Source organism: Eschrichtius robustus, chromosome 6 (assembly GCF_028021215.1).
Source record: "Eschrichtius robustus isolate mEscRob2 chromosome 6, mEscRob2.pri, whole genome shotgun sequence".
Classification (NCBI taxonomy): domain Eukaryota; kingdom Metazoa; phylum Chordata; class Mammalia; order Artiodactyla; family Eschrichtiidae; genus Eschrichtius; species Eschrichtius robustus.
In genome coordinates, this window is record NC_090829.1 from 98,411,040 (window position 1) to 98,435,605 (window position 24,566).

Here is a 24,566-nt window from a genome sequence, read left to right on the forward strand (position 1 = left end):
ATTTGGAAGGCTACACAGCAAACTTATTACAGTGGTTAACTGTGGGGAGAAGGGGAAGGAAAAGGAGATGAAGGGGCTGGGACTTTGACCCTATCTGGCATGCTCTAATTTATTTCCTTTTTTTTAAGGAATATAATCATGTAATATGTAGGTGAAAAAAATACTTTAAGTTGATTTAAAAGTAATTTCAGCCTGCATTTAGAGTCACAAAATTTTAGAGCTGGTACAGAATTTAGAATTTACCTAGTCCTGCCCATTACAAAGGTAGAGCCTAGGCTTATGCCCAGAGAGGCAAATGTCTTGCTTCAAGTCACATAACTTGTAGCTGGGACCACAGCTCCCAGTCCAGAATGCTGCCCTAGTCTGCTATTACTTGGTAAGTACTATGGCAGAATAATCAATCTTCTTTTTTTGTTATTGCAAAGGTCCAGAAGGTCTCAATTGTTATATCATGATTTCATAATAGCTTATATCAAAGTTCAGCAAATTATCAGTGTCATACTTCCACGTGTAACAAAACTCTACTGGAAGAAGATAAGAATTGGACTATAGTTCCCTGGGAAATATAGTTTTTAAGAGATAACAGCATTAGATCATACCACTCTGCTTTGCTTTTATTTTTTTGTTCTTCCTCTTCTTTGTTAAAATAGAGGGCTAACATATCAAGCAATGGGATTTTTCAGAAACATGGTCAGTAGCTTGCAAAAAGGATTTATGACCTATTTCTACTTTTTTGAAACAATTCAAAAATCAGGACTTTAAATACTAACTCCCATATATTGCTATTGAGAGTATAAAATGGCAAAACTACTTTGGAAAACTGTTTGGCAGTTTCCTATATAGTTAAATATACACTTACTCTACGACTCAGCAATTACACTATACTAGATATTTCAAGAGAAAACATAGCCACACAAAGACTTGTAGAAGAACGGTTATATCAGTTTTATTCATGGTTTTCAAAACCTGGAAATGACCAAATGTCCCTCAACTAGTGAATACATAAACAAAACATGATCTATCCAAACAACTGAATTCTACTCAGCAATGAAAAGCAAACCACTGATACAAACAACATAGATGAATCTCAAAAACAATATGCTGAATGAAAGAAGCCAGACTCGAAAGAGGATATGGTCCCATTTACATGGCAATCTAGAACAGGCAAAACTGATACATGGGGCTTCCCTGGTGGCGCAGTGGTTGAGAATCTGCCTGCCGATGCAGGGGACACGGGTTCGAGCCCTGGTCTGGGAAGATCCCACATGCCGCGGAGCAACTAGGCCCGTGAGCCACAATTACTGAGCCTGCGCGTCTGGAGCCTGTGCTCCGCAACAAGAGAGGCCGCGATAGTGAGAGGCCCGCGCACCGCGATGAAGAGCGGCCCCCGCTTGCCGCAGCTAGAGAAAGCCCTCGCACAGAAACGAAGACCCAACACAGCCATAAATAAATAAATAAATAAAATTTAAAAAAAAAAAAAAGAAACCGGTAGCCGAACTCAGTGTCAGCTCGTTAAAAAAAAAAAAAAAAAAAAAAAAAAAAAAAAAAAAAAAAAAAACTGATCCATGGTGGTGGAAAGCAGATCAGTGGTTGCCTGGAGCTGGGACAGGTGAAGGGTTTAACTGGGACGGGGTGCATTACAGGGTGAAGGATATGTTCTTAATCTTGTTTAGGATAGTTTCACAGGTGTACACATTTGTTAAAACTCATCTAATTATACACTTAAAATGGGTGCATTTTGTTGCATATAAATTATATGGCAATGAAGTTAATTTTAAAAGTAAAAAAAAAAGAAGCAAACAAAACAAAATTAAGTCCAATAACCAAAATTAAGGAAAATCACTCCAACATTTAAAAAAAAAAAAAAAAACAGTCTTCAGTGACCCACTTATGAGACTGAAGATTCCTATGCTGCATTGAGTCTCTGTATATACATAGCATTGTATAACTTTGAGGTAACATTGAGCATTACACACGACTGTTTACACTGAGCAAACTAGCAGGTATGGTTGTGAACATAAGCGTTTCCAAATGTGATTGCTTTTTTGTTCATTCAAAGTAGTTTGCCCTCTCATTTGGTAATATACTCAGGTGGACATTTTCACAAAAACTTATCAATACCAATTTCAAGTAGTGTTGGAATAATTGTGTTTTTCCCAAGAAGTGTGTGTTTGTTTGTTTGTTGTTTAATTGTTAAGAGGTATGTGACTTGTGTGATCATATTTCCCTATTTATGTTGGGTGTTAGGAAGCTTATGGTCTAATCTGTGGCCCACTCCTAGCAAAAATACAAGCTCATATGACATGTTCCTTGGGTACCAATCACATACCTCTCTTCTTACTTTTTGCTCCTATGATTATTTTCTCTTCCTCCTGATTTCCTTACTTAGTTTTTCAGCAACTTTTACATTTTTTTCAAATACACATTTTAATATGTTACCTATATGTAAATGAAGTAATACAGATGATGCATATGTAACATTTGAATCTCTCTGAGGTTTTTGTGTGTGTTAACAAATACTTGCTAATCTTCTCCAAGATTTAGTGTTTTATTTTTAAGAAAAGGTGGATGGACACAAAGAGACAGAAAGCATGTTTAAGAGGAAAAAATAACTTTGTCATGGAACCCCACCCAGCTGCTGTACGATATAATATAGGGTGAGGGATGGCAAGTGTCTGTCATATGTGATTCCTTTGGCCTCGGTTGGCATATTTATGCCCCTGTTCTTCATTTTAGAAGATTTTACATAATCCCTAAGATATTCCTTAACACAAAACGAAAAAATACTCTGCCTGTATGAAGACATTTAAACTCAAGAAATGCTAAATGCTCCATAAATCTTTTGGATATTTTGAATCAAATGCAGAGTGAACATTTCATTATATTAAAAAGAAAGGAAAACAGGGACTTCCCTGGTAGCGCAGTGGTTAAGAATCCGCCTGCCAATGCAGGGGACACAGGTTTGATCCCTGGTCCAGGAAGATCCCACATGCCGCGGAGCAACTAAGCCCATGCGCCACAACTACTGAGCCTGCTCTCTAGAGCCCACGTGCCGCAACTACTGAGCCCGTGTGCCACAACTACTGAAGCCCACACGCCTAGAGCCGGTGCTCTGCAACAAAAGAAGCCACCTCAATGAGAAGCCCGCACACCGCAACTAGAGAAAGCCGGCGCGCAGCAACAAAGACCCGACGCAGCCAAAAATAAATAAATAAATAAATATTTTTATAAAAAGGAAAGCAATAAACTGAGGAAAAATATTGTCACTAAATGTAATAGTTAATGGGCTAATAACCATAATAGAAAAGAATTCATACAAATTTATGAGAAAAAAATAACAGTTCAATTGATAAATGGACAATGCATATAAATAATTTAAAAAATAAAATACCAAAGTAAACAGTATACAAAAACCTGCTTATGGTAACTCCAAATGTTGGTGACACTATAAATTAGTGTAATGTTGTCAAGACAATATAGTAATATATACAAGGAACCTAAACAAATGTTCATTTATCTGCACGAAATAATTTAAAAGAAAGGAAAAAAAACTATATGTACCAGTTTATTAATCATATGTCACTACAATATTAAAAATTGAAATGATCTAGACATCCAATAACAGAACAACTTAGTAACTTATGCTATATTATGCAATCAATTATTATAAGAACTGGGAAATTGTAACTAAAAATCAGAATAAAATTTCATTTACTAAAATTAATTATTTAAATTCTTATGTGTTCAAACAAAGAGTATAAGGGAACATGGAAAAACAGACATTATTGATAGGTCAGGGAATTATGGATTTTTCTTTTTTGAAAAAGATAATTTGTAAATATCTTCTAAAATTGCCCTAACACGGCTAGTACAATGTTTTAAAAATGTGACCAGGAAGCCTTTTCCTCTCTTAGTAACTGGCCCTCCCCCTATGGCCCCATGTTTCCCACCCCACCCCCAGGGATGGAACCAATCCTGGTGGCTCTGTCTTGGACCTCATCTGAGGAGCCAGGTACTGAAGATCCCAGGGTAACGTTAAGGAGGTTCCACAGGGCTAGAGAGCTCCAGTGGTTGACAGGCTGGCATGATCCAGTCGGCACTTTTAGCCCAGGTTTCCCAAGCATTGGCAAAGAATGCCAAGCTCTTCTGAATGAGGCAATGACAAACTGACAGCAACGAGCTTGAGAATGATCTCCCTTTGTTGGTAACATAAAAAAAGAGGCAACATGAACTTCAACATGGGACGGGTAAGAGAAAAGGCAATCCAGAATCTGACAATTAAGCTCTGAACTGTTAAGACCCAGGAAAGGAAACCCAAAGGTTAGGATGGTTGTTCCCTGAAGAAACGACATGTTCTGCCACAACCAAAAAGGATATAGGGGTACTGTTATCACACACAATATATCAGAAACAGGGAACGCTGGCCCCATGTAATATCATGAAAACCAGTTCTGCGGTACTCTAGGTCTTCCTTTCCCGAAGTTTTCTTTTTAAGTAAAATCACCCTTCAGCTCCTAGAGTCCCTGTCTTTGCTCCTCAACTTCAAAGGCACCAAAAAATTTCTTGCTTTCCTTACCCACCCCATTCAAACCCTGCTCAGACAAGGATCTAACAGGCTTATTCAGAGTCAGGGAACTGATTGATAAGCCTGCAAGCAGTTGTTTTCCCATGAGGCACTTGTATTTTGTCAGGAGATATAGTGGAAACGCCCCCACGTTTTGCCGCCAGCATCCCATCTTTGGTGTCACTGTCCACTCTCCACTCCAGGATATCCTATCAAACAGGTCATCCCCTATCCCTCCACTTCACAGTGAGTATGTGACTCAGGCTGGATCAATATTCCCTGGACACAGTGCCTGTGGGCGCATGACTCGTGTACCAGTTCTTTGGTCCTTTCTTCTCGCTGCCCCTGCTTTGCTCTGTATCAGAAGGGACTGAACCCCACGGGTTCCTGGCTCAACTGGCTTCTGGCTGGCTGCGGCCCATGGGAGACACTGATGGGAAGTCGCAGGGCAGGAGGAAGGGGATGCCAATGGCCAGTGTCCAACCATGAAAACCCAATATGAGGATGAAGCCAAACACAGAAGAACAAAGAGCCAGCAAACAGGGAGAGAAGAAGAGAATCCTGACACATTCTTTGAATTCATTTCATTTGAACTCTAGACCTAAAGTTAGTGTTATCATATATTTTGTGTCCCGAACCAGGACACTCAAGAGTAAAAGGGGCTGCTGGTAATACTTGAATCAGGACAACAGGCATAAACTGGGACCGGCTCAGGCAAACCAGAACGTAGTCACCCTACCTAAAACCGACTCAGCCCTTGCACTTCACAATGAATTGAACCATTAAACTCTCTTTGACTCTTAACCTAATCTGACTTGGATCTCTATCACTAAACTAAAAGATTCCAGACCAGTGCATGAGGTAAAGGCTTAAATCAAGAGAATTATTTCCAAGAGGTAGGATTTCAGGGTTGGCAGGGGAATAGCAATGTCCACCTGACTTAGCTTCCACAGTATGTGTGTGGAGCTTGTACATTTACGGTAGAGCCATTCCAGGAACATTATGTGAAATTTTGTTTGCTATACCACCCAAAGTGCTGAAAAAAGTACAAAGAAAACTAAAACCACGAAGGGAACACAAATATTTCACCCTCAGGCTAAATGTGTCTCTTTGGTGATTTTTTTTTTTCACATTTAAAGTGGCCTTTACTTAAGGTTTATTTTAATCTGAATATAAATTCCAGGACATAGAGTAAGTCAACCACATCTTGTAATTTTCCCAACGTCAAGCCCCTATCTAGGGATGGCACTATAACACCACTAAAAACACTAACCTCTGAGAATTGCTTTACTTCTATATTCTCTTCCTTTTGCTTTTTTCCATTATCCTGTAAGGTCTCAATTATACTGCATTTGAAATATGCTCTTGGCTCGCCTAGAAATCCAACAGTCATTTACAACCATTTCTATAAAAAAAAAACACATGTTCTTCAGAGAGTGGTAAGAAGAGTATGACACAGCTCACATGACATTTGTTAGTCCCTTAGTTCAGTGCACTCGCAGCAGCTGCCTAGTTTATGACAAAACAGAACACAGCAATTCAAAGACTCGATCTCCTAAATCCAGTGGGAGTGCTCCCCAAACCAGTGGAGGTCACTTTTTATTTAGGAAGCCATTAATAATTTAAGTGTTTGAAACTCCATGAGCGGCTTGATCTTTTAAAAGCCATAAGGGGTGATTGTGACTAACTTTTCATATTTTGAGCCTCACTGTCATTTCATCAATAAAAGGGTAGATACATCAAGAACCAGAAGGAAATATTCAGAGGCTTCAGCAACGAGCTAATTTTTCTCTGTCTCACTTCCCATTTCTCATGGAGTCAATTCCTCTGGTCATAAAATATGCTTTTTTAACAGAAAAAAAAAAAAACAATTTCCAGAGGTTAAATTGGTGCAAAATTCTTAATTGGAAATAAGAGTATAAGCACATACAAATTTAAAATATTCACAGATCAAAAGTATGATACATACAAGCTACTCCCTTCAGTGTTCACCAAGAGTCATTTTGTTCTGGAGGGTAAATTTTTTCCTCATGTCCTTTTTAGTAAACAGTAAAAGAATTTTTTAGGTTCTATATTTTTATCAAACTTTGTCACATAGACTTTATGATGTATGGAGCAATGATAATCTTGAATTATCTTGAAAGCTGAGTGGCATTCTTCACTTCATTGGAGTAAGAATTTATTGAATAACAGAAAAACTACCAAATCTACTATCCCTGATGATAATAAACAACAGGTTTTACCTGATTCTTAACCTTAAGCAAAATATACTGAGGGAGACTTTGAGAAGACTGGGTAATAAAGGAAGGAAATAGAAAAAGTGAAACACATGAGTTGAATAAAAAGAGGACCACAAAAGGTAACAGTTTTACTGTCTAGATGCCTGGGTTTTCTTGGTCACTTTCAGGCGATGCCATTTCCTTGGTAAGTATAGATGGCTCCGGCAGCCAAAAGCGTTCATTTAGGGCTGGTAATGACCTGAGCATGTTATACATCCTTACACAAAGCCTCAGTGAGGTCATTGATGGCAGCGCTTTCACCCTCCCAGCAGTTAACGACAATGACTTCAACACTTCGGAAGCTTTACTCTGGAATATTTTTGTTCTGACAATGTGGAGGATACAAATTTGCAATCCCTGGCAGACAGAATAAACGTTTAATATTAGATAAGTCTTGAGATACAGAATGAGGGAAGAAATTGTATTTCACCCTGCCACCCACCCTTCTTCATGTACAGGAACCTGAGTTTACCAGTCAGCAGCTACTGTGTACTTTTTTGTCTAAGAGGGTTAGGGCAATGTTCTTCTCATATCTGAAGTGCTATACGTAAGTAGTAGAGTTAAGAGACCTGAGTTCAGGTCCCCATTTGCCACATGTTGGCTGTGCAACTGAGAGGCTTTTTTTCCTCCTGACAGCAACCAATTCTGACACCAACTTGGTGTCCTACAATTTAATTCAATTCTGACACTAACTACTCAGAGTTCGTGTCAGACCCTACAGGTGAAGGGCTCAGTCCCACAAGACTGCCCTCACTAGTGGTGCCAGTAACAAGTATTAGGTCCCCGAGCTATCCACACTTCTGTCCAACGTGCCTATTGCCTCCCCACTTCAGGTTTGATAATTTGCTGGAAAGACTCCCAGAACTCACTCAGGAAAGAGTTTTACTTACTATTACTTGTTTATTATAAAGGATACAACTCAGGAACAGCCAAACAGAAGAGATTACAGTGCAAGAGCATGGAGTTTCCATGCCCTCTCTGAGTGTGTTACCCTCCCAGCACTTTAATCTGTTCACCAACATGCAAGCTCTCCAAACCCCTTCTTTTAGGGGTTTTTATAAAGGTTTCATTACATAGTTGTGATTGATTAAATCATTAGCTGTTGGTAAATGACTCGATATCCAACCCCTCTCCCATTCCTGGAGATTGTGGAGGGGGCTAGAAGTTCCAAGCTTCTAATCAAGCCTTGGTCTTTCTGGTGACCGACCAGCCTCCATACTGAAGCAATCTGGGGGCCTCAGCGACTGGTCATCTTATTAGCATGCAAAAAACACTCATCACTCCAGGGAGTCCAAGGATTAAAGGAACCGTGTGCCAGGAACTGAGGACAAAGACCAAATATTAATCTTTCAGTATACCACAGTAACTTTGCTCTTTTTCTGATGTCTATGATCTTCGATTTCCTAATAGGGCAGATTGACTATGGGTTACCTAATTCTTCTTACAGTTCTAACATTCTATGATTCTACATTTCTTGGAGTTTTGGTAAAATAACTAGAAGTTTGGTATATTTAAGGACAAAAAAAATTTTTAAGCACTTCTATTCATTGTTTTTCTGTACGTTACATATGAAGACCAGATGTGCACAAGTAATTAACCCACAAAAGACTGAACACTATTTTCTATACATTTTTTAAACGTATAGAACCACTATTGCAGTCCTATTAATACCAGACACTTGCTTTTCCTTCAATCTTCATCATTTAATCCTTCTCATTTAGTCCTAATATCAACCCTATAAAATAAGCTTTATTACCCCATGTTACAGATAAGGAAACTATAGCTCAGATAAATTAAGTAACTTGCCTAAAATTACCCAACCAGTAATCAGTAGAGTCTGGAATTAAACTATATGTTTGGCTCCAAAACTCCTCTATCCAATACACTACTCTGTCTCTTGCTTGTAACTGCAATAGAAAGATCATGTAAAGTGTATTATAGCATCTAAAAGAACCCTGATAATTCCTCATTAATATCCTTTGTGGAAAAACAGATTAAATAATATCTGCAGTTGAGAGTATTGTGCCAATCTTCATTTCTTGATTTTGACAATGTTATACAAATCTTATTGGGAAAAGCTGGGCAAAGAGTACATGGGAACTCTGTACTATCTTTGCAACTTCTTGTGTAAGACTATTTCAAAATGAAAAAGCTATTTAAAAAAAAATCCATGGATGTGTCCCAGATTGGCATCTATTAGGCCCCAAGCCTTAAAAGGATTATATCTAGAATCATATCCTATGAATACCGTTACAGACTTCTGGTGCTATGGTTCGATAACTCTGAGAGTTTAACTAATAAAATCAATACATATTGGCAAGGGATAGACTAGTTCTTTGGCCAAAAGCAGGAAGATTAACTTGATTATGGTATCTACTCCGCTGAAGAAGGTCTTGACGACATAAGGAAGTTTTCAATGGGACATGGGTTTCAGGAGGACAAAAGTGGCTACTGGCCATCCTGATTGTTCAAGAGAGAGAAATTTGTTTTGGAGACATGAAAAATCTGGTCCCTAGTGTGGAGTACACTATTTCACCTGGATTTTCCAAACTTTAAACTCTAAGGTAAAGATAAGACTGGATAGAATTTCTAGTTGTACGATAATTAGGAAAAAACCTAGACCATGGAGAATCCATAGAGCTACCATCCTGAGGGACTCTGTCTGAATGGACTCCCAATATTTCTGTGCTCCCTAAAATCCCAAAGATGTTATCTGAAAAGACAAACCCTATGGGTCAAACTAATTCTCACTAGCACAAAGATCAAACTACATCTTTTAAGTAGTATCTGTAGCACTTAGTAAATGTTTATTAGAATTATAGATTATTCTAAATCTAGAAGGGGCCTTCCAGGTGAACTAAGCTAGCTGTTCCTATTCTTTAGTATACATAACAATCACCTGAAGATTCCTAGCTCTTAGCCCACAGGTTCTGACTGAGTTGGTAAGGGGGGAGGCCCAGGAATCAGCATTTTAACACATTATGTAAATTCTGATGTAGGCAATATTCAAGCTCACTTTGTAAAGCACTGTGTTAATGTTAACAGCCCCCCTTCATTTTATATTTTACATGCCTCACTCAGAAAGGATGTATGACTTTCCTAAAATCATATGAATAATTAATTGTAGAGCTGGAAGACAGCTTAAATCTCCTGCCTTTTAGTCCAGTACTCCTGCCACATGGCCACCTTCTATTTTGCCATAAAGTATTAACATTTTGCAACAAGCCTCTATTTTGTAATATGCCTCTCCCGTGCATGGAGGAGAGAATATCCTTGCCTAGACCTTCTTTTAGATACTTTTCTAAATTACTGGTCATTCTAGGTGACAAATCCATGACTCAGCTGGCAATCCCAGACTACGCTTACACTACTTATTGCCCTTCTGGGGAGTTTCCCTTGGGTGTTGCAAACAGTAAAGGTCTGCCTTATATCCATTCAAATTTGGTGGCAAGCACACATCTATTGTTTAATGGAGTTATTCTCAAAAAGCACTGGAGAGGGCTGCCTGGGATAGAGGGTGAGATCCTACACACATTAAACCTGGTGGTAGCAATTCAGATAGTCAAGCAGCTCCCCACACTACACTCTACGGGTTCTCCATCATTGTGGTCAAGCCAAAATGACTTGACCAGAGCCAGAAACAACCAACACTGAGACAATCATCAAATGCTATAGTTTTTTCACAAAATATTAGAGAAGTATAGCCCATCCCGGTATCAAACTAGATGTTATCTACTGTGAAAGATACACACAAGTATGTTTCTTACACTAGAAAACTGATAATCTAGTTGAGGAGATGAGACTTGTACCCATAAAAAGTTAATTTTTGAGTACAAGGAAAAAAGGGACAAACGAACTTACAAAACTACAATAATTCTATTGTATTTGATAACAAATTTATTTGTTTAATTCATAGTTGAATTAATAAATCTAGAATTAAAAACCATCATTTTAAGGACTTCCCTGGCAGTCCAGTGGTTAAGAGTGTGGTTCCAATGCAGGGGGTGAGGGTTCGATCCCTGGTCGGGGAACAAGATCCCACATCCCACGTAGTAAGCCCAATAAATAAATAAATAAATACCTTCATTTTTAAGGGATTAAAGCCTATAAGTGAATAATCTATGTGGATTTTACCAATGTCACTTTCCTGGGTTTTACTTATTTTTGTTTTTTGGAGGAAAATGTCTTTCTTTTATTTTTATTTATTTACTTTTTTTGCTGTTATAATTTTTTAATAGACCTATGATAGTTATATAAGGTGTTATCACTGGAAGAGCTGGGTGAAATCTACATAGGAACTCTCTGTACTATTTTTATAACTTCTTATGAGTTCAAAATTATTTCAAAAAATATTCTTATGGGTGATATAAGAGTGGGAACAACCAAAAAAACAAAAATTCTGACCTTTCTCAGCCTTTTTTTCCACAACATAAAATCTCATTAAGTTTATAGAATTTCAGTGAAAGAAAGATAATTGCCAAGAATTAAATACCAAGCTAATCTGGGGTTCATGTGCCATGGTACCTAAAGAAAAAGTATCGGCTAGGAAAGTCCCCATTAATATTTACTAACTATCTCTTAAACAATTACTCCAAAATATGCTATCATTAATGAGAAATCCATAAAATTAAGAAGTCAAAATAACATGACAATCTAATAAAGAAGACTGGCAAAAGGCATTGAAACTATTTAAGTATAAGAAAATGCAGTTAGTACTATTATCAAACAAAATCCAACTATTATAAATATTTCTTGAAAGAAAATAATGTAGACAGTATAATTTAACAACAATAATTGTATGATAAATTTTAAATTTTACCAATAAAACCAGGAGGCAAGAAGCAGCTAAACTGTGTTCATTTTACTATCTTTAAAAGGGAGGAATCCTATATATAAAATAGATAACTAATAAGGACCTACTGTATAGCACAGGGAACTCTACTCAATATTCTGTAATAACCTATATGTAAAGAATCTAAAAAAGAATGAATATATGTATATATATAACTGATTCACTTTGCTGTACACCTGAAACTAACACAACATTGTAAATCAACTTTATTCCAATTTTTTTAAAAAGGGGAGGAATCAATACATATTGTTTTACTTTGGAAGTTGAAAATTGTATCTTATAAATTGTATTAATGTTTAATAAACAAAAATAATAATGGGATGAAAATGTTCTAATTGGAGAAGGTTAAATAAAAGAAAATATAATTTATATAGCACAACATATAAAACAAAGGAAGAAATCATGGATACATGTAAAAAAAGAAAATAAGATGACAGAATAAGATCAAACATACCAGTTTTGATAACCAATATTTAGCTATATAGATAAAAGTTTAACTTTTTAGATAAAATAGAAAAACAATGAGAAAATGATTTTAAAAGCACAATCTGGGGACTTCCCTGGTGGCTAAGTGGTTAAGAATCCACCTGCCAATGCAGGGGACACAGGTTCGAGCCCTGGTCCGGGAAGATCCCACGTGCTGCAAAGTAACTAAGCCCGTGTGCCACAGCTACTGAAGCCTGTGCACCTAGAGCCCATGCTCTGCAACAAGAGAAGCCACCACAATGAGAAGCCCACACACCGCAATGAAGAGTATCCCCAGCTCGCCACAACTAGAGAAAGCCTGTGCACAACAACAAAGACCCAACGCAGAGAAAAATAAATAAATAAATAAATAAATAAAATCTATTAAAAAAAAATACAATCTAAATATATGGGATCTAAAAAAAGGTAAGTCAAAAACAAAGTGACACAGAAAGGTTAATGACGAAAGAACTAACACAGATTAGATAAGATCCATAAAAACAAATTAGAAGTTGCTACATTAATACATGGAAAATTAGATTTCAAGATAAAATAGGACTGAGAGTGACTTGTTATATTGATGAAAGTTATCATGTACCAGAAATATACAACATCCATGAATTTTTAGAAACATGATAATACAGCATTAATTTGTATAAAGACAAACACTTAAACATAAGAAAAACTGGTAGAAAAGTGTAAAAGGGAATTTTACATGCCTTTCTCCGGCTTTGATGAACAAGTTAAAAGTAAATAAGATTTTACAAAAGATAACTTGAAAACTATATCCCCTTGAAAAAGTACATATGTGACATATAAAAATATTGTCAGAAGATAATCTCAGTAAATATTGGAAAATTTTTTATAGTAATAACAATCTATGTAGAATTTTAGGAATTATTCCTTTGCTTTCAGGGTTAGAGGTCTGGAGCTTAAGAAGCAAGCTCTCACTAAGGAGTGTCTTTTCTTGCCTCATGTAGGTGGCCCAGTGATCACATTTGTTCACACAAATGATCCTGGTGCAGTGTGCGTAGTTTAGAAGAAGGGTACTTTCCACTGTCGTTGGGAATGTAAATTGGTGCAGCCACTGTGGAACACAGTATGGAGCTTCCTCAAAAAAATTAAATATAGAACTACCATATGATCTAGCAATTCCACTCGTGGGCATACAACCAAAGAAAAGAAAAACATTAATTCAAAAAGATACATGCACCCTGATGTTCATAACAGTATTATTTACAGTAGCCAAGATATGGAAGCAACCTAAGTGTCCATCAACAGATGAATGGATAAAGCAATCTAAGTGTCCATCAACAGATGAATGGATGAAAAATCGAAGGACATCTCCCATAACTTTAAAAGAAAAAAAAAATGAGGATGTGGTATGTATGTACAATGGAATACTACTCAGCCATGAGAAGAATGAAATTTTGCCGTTTGCAACAACGTGGATAGACTTGGAGGGTATTATGCTTAGTGAAATAAGTCAGACTGAGAAAGACAAACACTGTATGATATCACTTACGTGTGGAATCTAAAAAATAAAACAAACTAGTGAATGTAACAAAAAAGAAACAGACTCACAGATACAGAGAACAAACTAGTGGTTACCAGTGAGGAGAGGGAAGACGGGAGGGGCAAAATAGAGGTAGGGGATTAAGAGGTACAGGCTACTATGTATAAAATAAATAAGCTACAAGAATGTATTGTACAACACAGGGAATATTTTATAAGAACTATAATCTTTAAAAATTGTGAATCACTATATCATATACCTGAAACTTACACAATATTGTAAATCAACTATACCTGAATTTAAAAAAAAATAAATTAAAAAAGAAGGGTACTTTCATTATATTGAAGTATAATTCACTCTGCCAACTCAGAAAAAATGGAACTCTATATACAGAGAGAAAAGTCCTTGTAATTTTAATCAGAGTAAAAGGCAATGTTCACTATGGGAAGAGGGATAGAATAAGAAGCACAGAGAGAAATTCCTGATTTCAAGGTAAGTCTTTCAATAATGCCTCCTTGTTTTATCTTAAACTTTTGACATTCCCCATGTATAATACACAAATACAAAAGAATAAAAACAAAAATCTTGTGAGGTCAAACAGAATTTTTATTTTCATCTACCATTTTGGTTCATCTATATGATTATTTTTGCCATGATGAAAATCAGAAGGTGACCATAATCCTTAGCCTAAATGTTGAGCTTCTCTCACAGTAGATACTCCCAAGATGTTAACAGAATGCTTTCCAAAGAAAAAAATAATATAAATCTTCAATTCAGATTTTTTAAACAAAGTATGAATGGAATTTTTTAAAAGATTTATTATTAAATATATTCTTGAGATAAGTCTCAAGGAATAAAAGTATCTTCAGTCCAATTGAAGGATTTATATGGTTCTGCTCCTATCAAATCAACCCTCTTGCAGATAAAAACTATAAACTCTGGACAAAATATTTTTTATATGGTTCTGCTCCTATCAAATCAACCCTCTTGCAGATAAAAACTATAAACTCTGGACAAAATATTTTTAAAAACCTATATGAAGACATTGGAGGACAAGCAAAAGCAGTCAGAAACTGGAAGGGGAACCTACACTTAGGAAAAAGGGACTTCCACTGAGTAGGTTTCCATATTTTGTTTTGTGCTTAATATCTTTTAGCCTGAAGTCACACCATAATCAGCCCAGGCAGGATGAGTAAACCTAGAGTTGAAACAGGCAGTCTTATTAGGTTGAAAAAACAGAAGACAGGGTTTAGGGCAACCACAGCAGCTGGAAAGTAAGTAACAGTATGGATATGAATATCCAGGAGAAGACAGAGAGGAGGAGCTCCAGAGTCTGTTTATAAACTCTGCCCAAATCTCTGATTAACCTTTGAATTACAAATGGATGGGATGGACTCCAAGAAGCAGAGGTAAGGCTAAAAACACTAAACAGAGATTTCAGCTGCTGCCCACCCTAGGGACAGATAGAGTTTTCAATTTTAGTCCAGCTAAGTTATCATATGGCAACTCCACTCTTGGTAGGAATATAGCAGAATGCAGAGTTGCTACAGTGTAGGATCTATAATGCTCTGGAAATAATTGAAATTACCAAACATATGAAAAAACAGAAAAACATGGCCCATACTAAAGAAAAAAAGCAATCAATGGAGAATGACGAAAATGACCCAGATGTTAAATTTAGCAAACAAGAAATTTAAAGTACTATTACAACATGCTTACAGATGTATTCATAGAGTACAAAAGAAAATGTACTCATAATGAGCCAAAAATAAGGAAATGTAAGCAAAATGTACTACTGTAAAATATAACAAAACAAAAATTTGTAAACTAAAAAAGTACAATATCTGAAATAAAAATCACTGGATAGGCTCAATAGCAAACTGAAGATGACTAAAGAAAAAACTCAGTGTCCTTGGAGACAGATCACCAGGATGATCCAGTCTGATGAATAGCAAGAAGAAAGAATGAGAAAGAATGAACAGAGCTCAGGAACCTGCAGAACAATATTAAATTAACTAACATATACTTAGAGTCCCAGAAAGAGAGAAGAGAGAGAATGGGACACAAAAACTATTTGAGGGGGCTTCCCTGGTGGCGCAGTGGTTGAGAATCTGCCTGCTAATGCAGGGGACATGGGTTCGAGCCCTGGTCTGGGGAGATCCCACATGCCGCGGAGCAACTAGGCCCGTGAGCCACAACTACTGAGCCTGCGCGTCTGGAGCCTGTGCTCCGCAACAAGAGAGGCCACGATAGTGAGAGGCCCGCGCACCGTGATGAAGAGTGGCCCCCGCTTGCCACAACTAGAGAAAGCCCTCGCACAGAAACGAAGACCCAACACAGCCAAAAATAAATTAATTAATTAATTAATTTAAAAAAAAACTATTTGAAAAATAATGGCTGAAAATTTCTCAAATTTGATGAAAGACATAAATTAACAGATTCAAGAAGCTCAGCAATCCCAAGCAGAATAAATGCAAAAAATAAAATAAAATAATATCTGGGCACATTATAGTCAAAATGATGAAAGTCAAAGATAAAGGGAAAACCCTGAAAACAACCAGAGGAAAGTAACACATTATATAACAGGAGGAAAAATAATGCAAAACATTGAAGATGTCTCATTAGAGACTGGAGCCAGTTTGTGAAATTACTTTTTCATAATGCTAAAAGGAAAAAAAAAACTCTGTCAAGTCATAATTCTATATCCAGTGAAAATGTCTCTCAACAATGAAAGCTAAATAAAGACATTTTTAGGTAAAAGAAAACTGAAAGAATTTTTCACCAGAAGATATATACTAAGAAATTCTAAAGGAAAGTTTTCAGCCTGAAGGGAAACAAAATCACATGGAAATTCAGATCTTCAAGAAGGGATTAAGAACAAGCAAAAACAATAACACTGCATTGTGGGGTTTATAATGTATGCACACGTAGTACATCAGACAACTGTAACATAAAGGAAGGAAGAATAACACGTAAGCTTATACTGTTACAAGAGTCTTAGATTTTAGTGGAAGTGGTAAAATATTAACTCTGTTGAGTATGGAAAGTTAAGGATGTATAATGTATCCCTAAAACAACAAAAAATATTCTGAGATATTGCTTAATAACCAACATATAAATTAAAATGGAATCCTAGTACTACTAAATTTACCCAAAAGTAGGCAGGAAAAGAGGAACAAAGGAATAAAAAATAGAGTGGCAACAGTTAGCAAACAGTAAAATGTTAGACATAAATTCACACATATTAATAATTATATTAGCTCAAACAGACTAAACACTCAAAAGACAGAGATTGCCAGAATTGATAAAAGACCCACCTATTTGCTGTCTGTAAGACACATACTTTAAATATAAAGGCACAGATAGGTTGAAAGTGAATGGATGAAAAAATATGTATCATGTAACCAATATGCATAAGAAGGCTGGATATCAGATAAAGTAGACTTCATGACAAAGAGCATTATCAGAGTTAAGGAGGGACATTTCCAAATGATAAAGGGTCAATTCATTCAAAGACATAATAACCATAAATGTCTGTGCATCTAATAGCACAACCTCAATACATGTGATGCAAAAATTGACAGAATTAAGGAGAGAATAAACAAATTCACAATCACAGTTGGAGATTTTAGCATTCCTTTTTCAGCAGTTGAGAGAACCAAAAATGTTGGTAAGGACAGAAAAATCTGTACAGTACTAACAATCACTTTGATCCTATTGACACTTCTAGAACACTATACCCGACAACTACAGAATACCATTCTTTTCCAAGTTAAATGTTTTGTTCACCAAGATAGACCAAATGCTTGTTAGGCCATAAAATCAGTCTCATTAAATTTAAAAGAATTAAAAGAAAAAAATTCAGACACAATTTACCAAGACTGAATCAGGATGTAATAGAAAATCTAAATGGAGCAATAATGAACAAGGAGATTGAATCAGTAATTTAAAATCTCACAATACATAAAAGCCCAGGACAAGAGGGCTTCACAGGTGAGCTATACCAAACATTTAAAGAATGAATACCAAACCTTCTCAAACTCTCCCAAAAAAAGTGAAGATGAAGGAACACTTGCAAACTCTTTACAGGGCCAGCATCACCCTAATACTGAAGCCAGATAAGGACACTACAAGAAAAGAAAATTACAAGCCATATTCCTGATGACCATAGATGCAAAATCCTCAACAAAATATTAGCAAACTGAATTCAAAAATACATTAAAAGGATCATACACCATGATCAAATGGGACTCAACCCTGGAAGCAAGAATGGTTCAACATATGCAAATCAATAAATGTGATACACCACATGAACAGAATGAAGGACAAAAATCGGGATCATTTCAATAGATGCAGAAAAACTATTTAACAAAACTCAACATCCTTTCAAGAGAAAAACTCTCAACAAATAAGGTATAGAAGGATTGTTCATCAACATAATAAAGGCCACATCTGACAAGCCCACAGCTAACATCACACTCAATGGTGAAAATTAAAAGCCTTTGCTCTAAGACAGGAATAAGACAAGGATGCCGACTCTTGCCACTTCCATTCAACATAGTACTGGAAGTCCTAGTCAGAAAAATAGGTAGGAAAAAGAAATAACAGGCATCCAAGTTGGAAAGGAAAAAATAAAACTGTCTCTGCTGGCAGACGAAATTATCTTAAATACAGAAAACCCAAAAGACTCCACCAGAAAACCAGAACTAATAAATAAATTTAGTAAAGTTGCAGGATAAAAAATAAACATACAGAAATCAGTTGCAGGAGACCTTCAAGATGGTGGAGGAGTAAGACATGGAGATCACCTTCCTCCCCACAAATACATCTACATGTGGAACAGCTCCTACAGAACACCTACTGAACGCTGGCAGAAGACCTCAGACTTCCCCCAAAAGCAAGAAGCTCTCCACATACCTGGGTAGGGCAAAAGAAGAAAGAAAAAACGAGACAAAAGAATAGGGACGGGACCTGCACCTCTGGGAGAGAGCTGTGAAGAAGGAAAAATTTCCACACACTAGGAAGCCCCTTCACTGGCGGAGACGGTGGGTGGGAGTGGGGGAAACTTCAGAGCCATGGAGGAGAGCGCAGCAACAGGGGTGCAGAGGGCAAAGCGGATGGATTCCTGCGCAGAGGATCCGTGCCGACCAGCACTCACCAGCCTGAGAGGCTTGTCTGCTCACCCGCTGGGAAGGGTGGGGGCTGGGAGCTGAGGCTCCAGCTTCGGAGGTCGGATCCCAGGGAGAGGACTGGGGTTGGCTGCGTGAACACAGCCTGAAGGGTGCTAGTGCACCATGGCTAGCCGGGAGGGAGTCCGGGAAAAAGTCTGAAATTCCCTAAGAGGAAAGAGACCATTGTTTTAGGGGGTGCAAGGACAGGGGATTCAGAACACCGCCTAAACGAGCTCCAGAGATGGGCGTGAGCTGCAGCTAACATCACGAACCCCAGAGAGGGGCATGAGACGCCAAGGCTGCTACTGCAGCCACCAAGAAGCCTGTGTGCGAGCACAGGTCACTATCCACACCTCCCCTCCCAGGAGCCTGTGCAGCCTGCAACTGCCAGGGTCCCGTGATCCAGGGACAACTTCCCCGGGAGAACACGTGGTGTGCCTCAGGCTGCTGCAACGTCACGCCGGCCTCTGCCGCCACAAGCTCGCCCCACATTCCATACCCCTCCCTACCCCCAGCCTGAATGAGTCAGAGCCCCCTAATCAGCTGCTACTTTAACCCCATCCTGTCTCAGTGAAGAACAGACACCCTCAGGCGACCTACACACACAGGCGGGGCCAAATACAAAGCTGAACCCCAGGAGCTGTGGGAACAAAGAAGAGAAAGGGAAATCTCTCCATGCAGTCTCAGGAGCTGTGGATTAAATCTCAACAATCAACTTGATGTACCCTGCATCTCTGGAATACCTGAATAGACAATGAATCATCCCAAAATTGAGGCAGTGGACTTTGGGAGCAACTATAGACTTGGGATTTGCTGTCTGCATCTAATTTATTTCTGGTTTTAAGTTTATGTTACTTAAGTATTTAGAGTTTATGATCATTGGTAGATTTGTTTATTGCATTCGTTGCTCTCTTCCATTTTTTCCTTTTATATATAGTTTTTTTTTTCCTTTTTCTCTTTCTGTGAGTGTGTATGTGTATGCTTCTTTGTGTGAGTTTCTCTGTATAGTTTTGCTTTTACCATTTGTCCTAGGGTTCTATCTGTCTGGGTTTTTTGTTTGTTTCCTTGTTTTTAGTATAGTTCTTAGTGCTTGTTATCATTGGTGGATTTGTTTTATGGTTTGGTTGCTCTCTTCTTTCTTTCTTTTTTATTACTTTTTGATTTTTTTATTTTTAATTATTTTTTATTTTTTATTTTAAAAACTTTTATTTTATTATATTTATTTTTTCTTTCTTTCCTTCTTTTCTCCCTTTTCTTCTGAGCCATGTGACAGGTAGGGTCTTGGTGCTCTAGCCAGGTGTCAGGCCTGTGCCTCTGAGGTGGGAGAGCCGAGTTCAGGACATTGGTCTACAAGAGACCTCCCAGCTCCAGGTAATAGCAAATGGTGAAAGTTCTCCCAGACATGCCCATCTCAATGTTTAGACCCAGCTCCACTCAATAACCAGCAAGATACAGTGCTGGAAACCCTATGACAAACAAATAGCAGGACAGAAACACAACCCCACCCATTAACAGAGAGGCTGCCTAAAATCATAATAAGGTCACAGACACCCCAAAACACACCACTGAACACGGTCCTGCCCACTAGAAAGACAAGATCCAGCCTCATACACCAGAACACAGGCACCAGTCCCCTACACCAGGAAGCCTATAAAACCCACTGAGCCAAACTTGGCCACTGGGGGCAGACACCAAAAACAACGGGAACTACGAACCTGCAGCCTGCAAAAAGGAGACCCCAAAGATAGTAAGTTAAGCAAAATGAGAAGACAGAGAAACACACAGCAAATAAAGGAGCAAGGTAAAAACCCACCAGACCAAACAAATGAACAGGAAATAGGCAGTCTACCTGAAAAAGAAGTCAGAGTAATGATAGTAAAGATGATCCAAAATCTTGGAAATAGAATGGAGAAAATACAAGAAACGTTTAACAAGGACGTAGAAGAAATAAACAGCAAACAAACAATGCTGAATAACACAATAAATGAAATTTAAAATTCTCTAGAAGGAATAAACAGCAGAATAACTGAGGCAGAAGAACGGATAAGTGACCTGGAAGATAAAATAGTGGAAATAACTATTGCAGAGCAGAATAAAGAAAAAAGAATGAAAAGAATTGAGGACAGTCTCAGAGACCTCTGGGACAACATTAAATGCACCAACATTCGAATGACAGGAGTCCTAGAAGAAGAAGAGAAAAAGAAAGGGACTGAGAAAATATTTGAAGAGATTATAGTTGAAAAATTCCCTAATATGGGAAAGGAAATAGTCAATCAAGTCCAGGAAGCACAGAGAGTCTCATACAGGATAAATCCAAGGAGAAACATGTCAAGACACATATTAACCAAACTATCAAAAATTAAATACAAAGAAAAAACATTAAAAGCAGCAAGGGAAAAGCAACAAATAACATACAAGGGAATCCCCATAAGGTTAACAGCTGATATTTCAGCAGAAACTCTGCAAGCTAGAAGGGAGTGGCAGGACATATTTAAAGTGATGAAAGGAAAAAACCTACAACCAAGATTACTCTACCCAGCAAGGATCTCATTCAGATAAGATGGAGAAATTAAAACCTTTACAGACGAGCAAAAGCTAAGAGAATTCAGCACCACCAAGCCAGCTTTACAACAAATGCTAAAGGAACTTCTCTAGGTAGGAAACACAAGAGAAGGAAAAGACCTACAATAACAAACCCAAAACAATTAGAAAATGGTAATAGCAACATACATATCGATAACTGCCTTAAATGTAAATGGATTAAATGCTCCAACCAAAAGAAACAGACAGGCTGAATGGATACAAACAGAAGACCGATATATATGCGGTCTACAAGAGACACACTTCAGACCAAGGGACACATACAGATTGAAAGTGAGGGGATGGAAGAAGGTATTCCATGCAAATGGAAATCAAAAGAAAGCTGGAGTAGCAATGCTCACATCAGAAAAAATAGACTTTAAAATAAAGATTATTACAAGAAACAAAGAAGGACACTACATAAGGATCAAGGGATGAATCCAAGAAGAAGATATAACACTTGTAAATATTTATGCACCCAACATAGGAGCACCTCAATACATAAGGCAAATGCTAACAGCCATAAAAGGGGAAATCAACAGTAACACAATCATAGTAGGGGACTTTAACACCCCACTTTCACCAATGGACAGATCATCCAAAATAAAAATAAGTAAGGAAACACAAGCTTTAAATGATACATTAAACAAGATGGACTTAATTGATACTTATAGGACATTCTATCCAAAAACAACAGAATACACTTTCTTCTCAAGTGCTCATGGAACATTCTCCAGGATACATCATATCTTGGGTCACAAATCAAGCCTTGGTAAATTAAAGAAAATTGAAATCATATCAAGTATCTTTTCCGACCAAAATGCTATGAAACTAGATATTACAGGAAAAAATCTGTAAAAACTACAAACACATGAAGGCTAAACAATACACTACTAAATAACCAAGAGATCACTGAAGAAATCAAAGAGGAAATCAAAAAATACCTAGAAAAAAATGACAATGAAAACACGACGACCCAAAGCCTATGGAATGCAGCAAAAGCAGTTCTAAGAGGCAAGTTTATAGCAATACAATCCTACCTCAAGAGACAAGAAACATCTCAAATAAAAAACCTAACCTTACACCAAAAGCAATTAGAGAAAGAAGAACAAAAAACCCCTTAGTTAGCAGAAGGAAAGAAATCATAAAGATCAGATAAGAAATAAATGAAAAAGAAATGAAGGAAACAATAGCAAAGATCAATAAAACTAAAAGCTGGTTCTTGGAGAAGATAAACAAAATTGATAAACCATTAGGCAGACTCACCACGAAAAAAAGGAAGAAGACTCAAATCAATAGAATTAGAAATGAAAACGGACAAGTAACAAATGACACTGCAGAAATACAAAGGATCATGAGAAATTAGTACAAGCAACTATATGCCAATAAAATGGACAACCTGGAAAAAATGGACAAATTCTTAGAAAAGCACAACCTTCTGAGACTGAACCAGGAAGAAATAGAAAATATAAACAGACCAATCACAAGCACTGAAACTGAGACTGTGATTAAAAATCTTCCAACAAACAAAAGCCCAGGACCAGATGGCTTCACAGGCGAATTCTATCAAACATTTAGAGAAGAGCTAACACCTATACTTCTCAAACTCTTCCAAAATATAGCAGAGTGAGGAACACCCCCAAACTCTTTCCATGAGGCCTCCATCATCCTGACACCAAAACCAGACAGAGATGCCACAAAAGTAGAAAACTACCGGCTAATATCACTGATGAACATAGATGCAAAAATCCTCAACAAAATACTAGCAAACAGAATCCAACAGCACATTCAAAGGATCAAAACCATGATGAAGTGGGGTTTATCCCAGGAATGCAAGGATTCTTCAATATATGCAAATCAATCAACGTGATACACCATATCAACAAATTGAAAGAGAAAAACCATATGATCATCTCAATACATGCAGAAAAAGCTCACAACAAAATTCAACACCCATTTATGATAAAAACCCTCCAGACAGTAGGCACAGAGGGAAACCATTGAAACCATTTCCTCTAAGATCAGGAACAAGACAAGGTTGTCCACTCTCACCACTATTATTCAACATAGTTTTGGAAGTTTTAGCCACAGCAATCAGAGAAGAAAAAGAAATAAAAGGAATCCAAATTGGAAAAGAAGAAGTAAAGCTGTCACTGTTTGCAGATGACATGATACTATGCATAGAGAATCCTAAAGATGCTACCAGAAAACTACTAGAGCTGATCATTGAATTCGGTAAAGTAGCAGGATACAAAATTAATGCACAGAAATCTCTTGCATCCCTATACACTAATGATGAAAAATCTGAAAGAGAAATTAAGGAAACACTCGCATTTACCATTGCAAAAAAAGAATAAAATACATAGGAATAAACCTACCTAAGGAGACAAAAGACCCGAATGCAGAAAAGTATAAGACACTGATGAAAGAAATTAAAGATGATACAAACAGATGGAGAGATATACCAGATTCTTGGATTGGAAGAATCAACACTGTGAAAATGACTCTACTACCCAAAGCAATCTACAGATTCAATGCAATCCCTATCAAATTACCAATGGCATTTTTCACAGAATTAGAACAAAAAATTTCACAATTTGTATGGATACACAAAAGACCACGAATAGCCAAAGGAATCTTGAGAAAGAAAAACGTAGCTGGAGGAATCAGGCTCCTGGACTTCACACTATACTACAAAGCTACAGTAATGAAGACAGCATGGTACTGGCAGAAAAACAGAAATATAGATCAATGGAATGGGATAGAAAGCCCAGAGATAAACCCACGTACATATGGTCACCTTATTTTTGAATAAGGAGGCAAGAATATACAGTGGAGAAAAGACAGACTCTTCAATAAGTGGTGCTGGGAAAACTGGACAGCTACATGTAAAAGAATGAAATCAGAACACTCCCTAACACCATACACAAAAATAAACTCAAAATGGATTAAAGACCTAAATGTAAGGCCAGACACTATAAAACTCTAAGAGGAAAACATAGGCAGAATGCTCTATGACATAAATCATAGCAAAGATCCTTTTTGACCCACCTCCTAGAGAAATGGAAATAAAAACAAAAATAAACAAATGGGACCTAATGAAACTTATAAGCTTCTGCACAGCAAAGGAAACTATAAA

General features: G+C 37.3%; 1 protein-coding gene across 1 annotated transcript in view; it reads right to left on the reverse strand.

Annotated features, from left to right (window-relative positions):
• ADGRG7 (adhesion G protein-coupled receptor G7) overlaps positions 1-24,566 on the reverse strand; it is an 87,729-nt gene that overhangs the window by 5,883 nt on the left and 57,280 nt on the right. The window contains 1 exon segment of the mRNA XM_068545678.1: positions 6,948-7,200. Within this exon segment, the coding sequence (XP_068401779.1) occupies positions 6,948-7,200 (253 nt within the window).